Source organism: Brachypodium distachyon, chromosome 5 (assembly GCF_000005505.3).
Source record: "Brachypodium distachyon strain Bd21 chromosome 5, Brachypodium_distachyon_v3.0, whole genome shotgun sequence".
Classification (NCBI taxonomy): domain Eukaryota; kingdom Viridiplantae; phylum Streptophyta; class Magnoliopsida; order Poales; family Poaceae; genus Brachypodium; species Brachypodium distachyon.
Window position 1 is genome coordinate 12698834 of NC_016135.3, and position 7814 is coordinate 12706647.

At 47.1% G+C, this 7814-nt stretch overlaps 1 protein-coding gene across 5 annotated transcripts; it reads left to right on the plus strand.

Moving 5' to 3' along the window:
• The first annotated feature begins 510 nt into the window (after window positions 1-510).
• LOC100836825 (glucan endo-1,3-beta-glucosidase 14) lies at window positions 511-4453 on the plus strand. 5 transcript variants are annotated; one of them, XM_024455934.1, is made up of 4 exons: window positions 511-972; window positions 2529-3610; window positions 3905-3971; window positions 4151-4453. In XM_024455934.1, the coding sequence occupies exons 1-3, from the start codon at window positions 885-887 to the stop codon at window positions 3905-3907; spliced, it is 1173 nt and encodes a 390-aa protein (XP_024311702.1). In that variant the 5' UTR covers window positions 511-884; the 3' UTR covers window positions 3908-3971; window positions 4151-4453. The 5 variants fall into 5 exon arrangements, with proteins under 5 accessions (XP_024311702.1, XP_014751509.1, XP_010239878.1 ...); XM_014896023.2 differs by having other exon boundaries at window positions 512-972; window positions 4148-4453; XM_010241576.3 differs by having other exon boundaries at window positions 515-972; window positions 3818-3971; window positions 4148-4453.
• The last annotated feature ends 3361 nt before the right edge of the window (window positions 4454-7814 follow it).

Sequence of the window (7814 nt, forward strand, 5' to 3'; positions counted from 1 at the left end):
CCGCAGTCCCGCACGGACGCCAGCCATGCCATGGTCCCGCTTCACTCCAGGAGTCCAGAATCCGTCCAGAGCCAGTGGCAGCAGCAACACGCCGGCAGGATCTTCTCGGCTCCCGTTTGGGAGAAAGCCATTTGGGGAACCACTCCAACGGCCCTGGTAAGAAATGCATAATGGTCTTTGCCCGTGTGTTCCCTCAAAATGTGCAGCGTGATTCGTGCCCCTGATCTCATCATCGACCGGGCCCGTTCGACAGGGGATCAAGTGAACAACCGACGGAGAAGAGCACGGAATGCCGATGGGGAATACGGGTACCAAAACCGCCGGTGCACACATCGGACATACGACCCAAACAAGGGAACGGTCGGTGGGGATTCTCGTCTGGAGATCGACACGCGTCGAGCGCGCGCATGTGGAGGTTGGTTTGAGAAGCCAGGGCCGGACCGACCCACGCACGCTCCCTGTTTCCGTTTCAAGCTCTCCTGAGCTCCTCGCAAGTACAAAACCAGAATTCCGCAGTCTCCACTCTCGACGGCCACAAAGCACACCCAAGACGCAACGCAACGCCGACGCGGCCTAGGCTAGCTAACGACCATAACTGCCCAGTGGCACCCGGGCTCGATCGTCACCCGCTCAGCTTATTAAGTAGCCCCGACGCCACCCGTACGCTGCCGAAGAACAGAAGCAAATTAAAGCACGACACATCCTCACGAGTCTCACCACTCACCACACGCATAAGCGCGCGCGAGAGAGAGCATCGAAGGGTCCAGCATTGGCGAAAGCTCTACACCGTCCAGTCGTCTCGATATCCCACGGCTGGCTCACGTACTGCTCGCTACTCCCCTGGTTGGGATTGGAGCTGGGACCTGGGAGGCGTCGAGTAATCCATGGCGGTGGCTGGGCCGTCCCCGACTGGGTCGCTGCCGCGGCTTCGCTTCTTCCTCTTCGTCCTCACGATCTTCCTCACAGCCACAGGTGAGCCCCGTGCAATCCGTTGACCTCCTAATATGGGATTTTGGAGCCTGAGCCGATGTGTCAGTGCAGATGATAAATTAATTAGCGACTGAATTAGCTTGAGCACATGATCATTGAATGAAGCTCCGACGAATCTAGGCATCTGTGATTCACCCGGGAGGGCTAGCCTAGCCGGTTTTGATTTAGGCTCAAAGTGAATATTTCTTGATTTTTTGCTCTGAATGCTTTTGCCATTCTTCTTGTGCTTACTTGTCCTTGTTTACAATCAATTTCTCAAACTTGCACGGCATCGCTAATCTTGGAGTGAAGTGAGTGCCAATGGCTTCTTCTGATTACTTTATTTTGTTTTGCTCTGATTTTTTCTTCTTCTTAAGGCATCCTTTTCTATATAATGTTATTTGTCTCGATAAGTGAAAGCTTATTAGTCCATACTCGTTATTTTTGTTCTTAAAAGAATTGTATGACGCTGTTTCTATCTACCTTTCATATTAGATAGTGGAAGAATCAAATTCTGGCCTCTGCATCATACCACCAACTCAAAATGCACACAACCAGGTTATTACAAGACCACAAAGCTCGGCGAAAAAAGAAAAGAAAAGAAATGACATGTCATGCAAGAAAGAATACATTCCAAAGACAATCCAGCTACTGATAGTTGGTTATTAGGTGTGTACTTGCTGAGATTATCTTATTTGCATTGTTAATGAATAGATGATATATCTAGTGAGATCACATGGTCCCTCAAGGTGCTTCATGGCGTAAGGCAGCTGCCCACTAGATAGCATCTCCAAAACCCAGTTTTACTAAATATAAGCAATCTGTGCGTTCTATATTGCTGAGAAACGAGTCTATTTGTTACCTGTCCCCCCTCTGCTTTTCGTCCCAACTTGACGTGGATCTGATCTGGTCCAGACTCCAGAGCTGCGAAGACTTTCTCCGAAAAGTTTGCATTGTCTGAAAGGGTGGCCAAGTGGCTTGCTTATCACAGTTCGTAGTTGCCAGCTAAACCTGATGTACTTTTTGATCACTTGTGGCCACTCGGCACTCGGACAGAAATAAAATAAAACATGTAGGCTAGCTAAAAGGTGTTTGACGACGTACTACGTGCGTGGGATTTTATTAGCTTGATTCTTGGTATGATGCTCCAATCACATGCCCACATGTGGACCCGAGCTATCGCTGGACCGCGTAATTAAAAAGACTGTGTGCAGAGTTGGTCCAACCGTCCAGGTGCAGCTTAGTACGTATTCATGTTATTCTAAACCTTTGATGATTTCTTACCGTTACCGGCGTTCTTCCGGGCGAAATTGATGTTCTCTGAAGTTTCGTATAATGATCCAAATAACCAAACAAATCAAAACAAAGTCACTGAATCATACTCATAATTAGCGATCGAACAATGTCGTCGATTATCCAATTAGTGATCGATCTGGATTCCCTTTTTGGTTGTGGCCTTGCCGGAGAATGCGGTTTCTATTGAACTTGATGACGCTGATACACATGCACACAGATCATGGTTTCTGATTGTGTTACAATACAATGGCATTCGCATGCAGCAGATGAAGCGGTGGCAGCAGCAGGATCAGGAGGGCTGTCGATCGGGATCAACTACGGGCAGATCGCGGACAACCTCCCTTCGCCGTCCCGGGTGTCGTGGCTCCTCCAGTCGATGCAAGTCAACAAGGTGAAGCTGTACGACGCGGACCCGAACGTGCTGAGCGCGTTCCTGGGCACGGGCGTGGAGTTCGTGGTGGGCATCGGCAACGAGAACGTGTCGGCCATGACCGACCCGGCGGCAGCCCAGGCATGGGTCCAGCATTACGTCGTGCCGTACCACAACCTCCCAATTAGCACCACCACCACGACGCGCCGCACGAGGATGATCACCTGCGTCACCGTCGGGAACGAGGTGTTCAAGGGCAACGACACGTCCCTCAAGGCCAGCCTCGTGCCGGCCATGCGCTCCGTGTACGGCGCGCTCGCCGCGGCCGGCCTCCAGGGCCAGGTGAACGTCACCACGGCGCACTCCCTGGACATCATGGGCAGCTCCTACCCGCCTTCCGCCGGCGCGTTCCGGCCCGACGCGGCGCCCTACATGACCCAGCTCCTCGATTTCCTCTCCACGACCAACTCCCCGTTCCTCATCAACTGCTACCCGTTCTTCGCCTACAGGGACGACCCCAAGGGGGTGCCGCTGGAGTACGTGCTGTTCCAGCCGAACGCCGGGGTCACGGACCCCAACACGGGGCTCAACTACGACAACATGCTGTACGCGCAGGTGGACTCGGTGTACGCCGCGATCCAGGCGCTGGGCGGGCAGTACGCCGGTGTCGACGTGAAGATCTCCGAGACCGGGTGGCCGTCCATGGGCGATCCTGATGAAACAGGCGCCACGCCCGAGTACGCCGGGGTCTACATCGGGAACCTGCTGCGGAGGATCGAGGCCAAGCAAGGGACGCCAAGGAGGCCATCGGTGCCCATTGACGTCTACGTGTTCGCCTTGTTCAACGAGAATCTGAAGCCTGGGCCGGCCTCCGAGCGGAACTACGGGCTGTTCTACCCTGACGGCACGCCGGTCTACAACGTCGGGTTGCGTGGGTACCTCCCGCCCGTGGAAGATTCAGATGGCACTCGAAAGGTAAGGATTAAGGTGGCTGCTGTCAGATTCTGCAAATCTGTTGCAAACTTTCTGAATGTCGATCGACCATACCTAGAGTATACACAGCAATGTCGTTTTCTTTATGAGACGATACTGTCGTCTTTTGCATTTCCCCCCCTACTTTTTCTATGCATGAGATTGAGACCTCACCTGATATGCAGCGACATGTTTATTTGTCTTTGGCAGGTGATTCACTTGTTTGCCCTCATCGCAATGGCATCTATCACTCTCATCTTGTCCTGATCGAGAGTATGCATTATTTGACCACCGCAGTAAAGCAGATGAAGATGTCCGGCCTGAGCATCTCTTGGTGCTAGGGATTTCACTAGCCGATCACAAGGTAAGATAACTGACGGAAACCTTTCACGGAATTCAACCAAGATATCTTTCATGCATGTTCCGCTCTTCACAATCTAGAACCGCACTTTCAGCTTGCGTGACATTTTACAGGTTCTTTTCATTTGTGCAACATATAGTTTTGCTCAGCAAACTAATCAGTTTGCTATGTTATATCAGGAGACCTTCGGAAGCAGAACCTTTTTCCTCCATTGGTGTGATGTTGGTAGCATCCAGGAGCTGAAGTTGGCTCCATACTGACAATGAAGTAGATCTGAACTAACTGCTTGGACATATGCTTCGCCAATATTTTTGTACAAACAACATTGATTTGATAGGTTTTCTCTCGATTCATTCTGGAGATATCTTCTCTATGAAACTGAATAGTAGTACAATACTTTATTCGTATACAAGTGGAACAGACAGGAGATAAGAGATATATAAATTCAGGCAAAGGCTACAAATTGTCACATGTACTGTTCTTCCTCTCATCAGCTCCTTAATTTCATCTGCTGATAGATTTCTTAAAGCATCTTCCAACTCTGATAGACTAAACATGGTGATGAGTACTACTGACACTATCGACCTAGAAAGAAAAGCAGCAGCAAAAATCTTGTTTATACATGAAACCCCGGTTCGAATACCAGTGATATGTACTTGCTCAAATTTAGTTTGTGGCGCGGCTACCCTCTCAGGAAAAAAATTCTTGCAATTTCTGCATGATAAATGAGATTTTCTTTTTTTTATGAAACTAGCATGGTGTCATGCACAATTGCGCTGGAAATATCTTTATATTTTGATTCATAGATATTTGTATTGTTGTGCTCCTTTCCATCCAAATTATATTCACGGTTCTTTTTCAAAACAATTGGACCTACACACCGAAACACGTCTAAATACATACATATCTATACCAAATTTTACCAAAGCTGTGACAATTAATTTGGACCGGAGGGAGTATTATTTTATGTATATGGTGAAAACCCTCTTCAGTGCGAACTCCATAAAAACCATATATAAAAGATTTAAAAAATTCTTACAAAAATATGATACGTTGGGCGTGTGATGCCCTACAAATGTGCAAAATTTCAAGTTGAAAATCAAATGCATTTGAAAGAAATTAAAATGAGAAATATACAAATGAATAGTGTCAAACAGTAAAGAACCACTATTCATGTTGAATTTGTTTTTTTACTGCTACCATACGCAATTGAAATTTGGACTTGAAATTCTACACATATATAAAAGATAAAAGTTTGTTTCAAACCTCGAACTTGCAGACGAAGTCTAAAAACAACCTCATCTTCTTAATCCCCGAATTTCGAACCCCGACCTTACAATCCCAGCTAACCTTGATGGTTTTTTCTTGTAAACCCGTTTGCCTATCTAGGATGATGACATGGCAGGGATAAAATGCTTGGGCCCCACCGGTCATAAACAAAATCGTCATGCCGTAGCGTATTTTTTTCTTTGGCTTATGTAGCATATTAGGCCTACATGGGCCCCAAACCTCTTTGGTCTTTCATTCTTAGCCCATCAGTATACCTGCTCATTAAATCTTAACCGTTAGATATAATCTAATAGTTTAAATAATTCAGATCATGTGGATCAACATGGTGTCTTCACTTAATACCCCTCATTGTGCTTGGGCCTATATGTGCCCAAACCTGTTTGGTGTTTCGATCCTAACCCATCAGACATACCATGCTCATTTGATTTTAGGATGGTGTGGATCCGGACGACCCGACCCTCAACCGCTACCCGTACCCGTGGCCGGGTATGAAATTTTATCATACTCGCCACCCGCCATGGGTACGGGTTACCCGCAGGTATCTTTACCCGACCCGCTGGAACCTCAGAACATCATTATTTCAGCATCCGAAAGCAGTTAAATAGCAACATTCAACGACATAAACACCCGGGGGAAGAAGGAGGAAGATGCATCCGGCGAAGGTTGGCGTCGCCGGTGTCACTTCCTTCGAAATCGATGTACATCTCGCCGGCAAGAGGGCTACATGAGCTTGCTCCCTGCGCGGCGTCGCCCGGCCGCAGACGGAGGACTCGAGGAGGCGTCCGACTGGTGGGCTGGAGGAGGCGGCGGACTGGTGGCGAGTGGAGATCCGGCGTGGAGGAGGGCCAGGAGGCGGGGGCGCGGGGCAGCGGACTGGTGGAGGCCAGGAGGAGGCGGCGGCGGCGGCAGACAGGGGAATAGGAAATGAGTGGAATTAGGGTTAGGTCTTGGGGGGCAAGTTAATTATCTTATATATAACTGAAAAAGACAGGAGATATATTCAGGGCTTCCGGCCAAGGCTGCCAATTGTAACATGTACTGTTCTTCCTCCCATTGGCTCCTTAATTTCATCTGGCAGTAGATTTTTTTAAACGTCTGCCAACTCTATGATACACCAAACATGGTGATGACTTGTTTAGAGATGAAACCTCGGTTCGAACACCCGATATCTACTTGCTCAAAATTAGTTTTTCGATCGATCACGGCCACCCTCACCGCCTCTCAGAAAAAAACCTTGCATTTTTGCATGAGAAATGAGATCCGGTAAACCATCGGAAGTCTGACCGCTGAAGTAGTATCTGCGCGATTTCAGCGGCAGAATGAACCGTACCATGGGCTTTCCCCAGCACGACAGCGACAGCCCATGTGCAGTGTTCAGGCCTTCGCCTTGCACGGCCTCCGGACAGAGCTGTTGTAAAAACATTGTATTTCGGCCTTCGCCTTGCAAGTGCCTCGCCACAAAATTCTATATGCATGTTATATTAGACTACTTGTAAAAACATTGTATTGCAACCGGGACATGAGCAATTGAGGTAGTCATATCAAATAGTTTTTGATATAGCTACAAAGAACCCCTTTGATTCAATATTTTAATTAGGATTATAATCCTTGGGATTTTTCCCTCACGGATTATTTGATTGTGAAGCTTCTTGGAAAAAATTCTTTTTTTTTTGCTATTAAGAAGTAGTTTGTTTTTTAGTTACAAACCAGTTGACGTTCTTGGCAGTCGGATATTAATATAACGATAGCATGCGAGAATGGGAAGAGTGGAGATGACTCTCGTCTTAATCCAACGGTTGTGATACGTCGATTGAGATTTAAACCCTTTTGTTTAAAAAACATGTCATGAAAAAAAGCCACACCTTTTTTTTATTTGGTCTTATCAAACCAACTTTTTTTTTGAGTGAAAGACTGTAGGAAAAACTCTCCTAAAGTATAATTGTGAGCACCAGGATTTGAACCCTCCCACAACTCTACCACCACACCAAGAGTTGTTTCTCTTATCAAAACAACTTTAGTGCGAATTCAATCCTGGAATTGATCAATCGAGTGAGTGGCATTGCAATATTTTGTTTTTGCTATTTCTGCACTTTCTGAAACCTACGAATGAGAGAAGCCCCAAGTGTTATAGCATGTTCATAATCTAGTTCATCGGGTTAATACTCGAATGATGCGGTTGAGTCGTAAAAAATGTGCGCTTGAGAAAGATATGTTCAGATATGATTATCAAGATCAGACTTTTTTTTTATTGTTGTCAGTTCTTTTTATGGTGTGTACTTTCTTCTCATTAATGTAAAAACGTGCAATTCTTATGCATGGTCTAAAAATAAGGGGTTTTTTATTTCCGTGCCCTCGGTTCCTTAGATGTACTCAGTTTTGTCTAAGGCTTAAAACGTTGCTCGCTTCTACACTTCGTTCTTTGGCAAATGCTCACAAATGTCCTCACGGCGGACCTGTTAACGGTCAAGGCCTTTGACGTTACCTCCTGATGGATGGGGCCAGGTTAAATCCTGCTGAGTGGGGCCAACCTAGCTACTGACATGTGGGGCTGAAGCA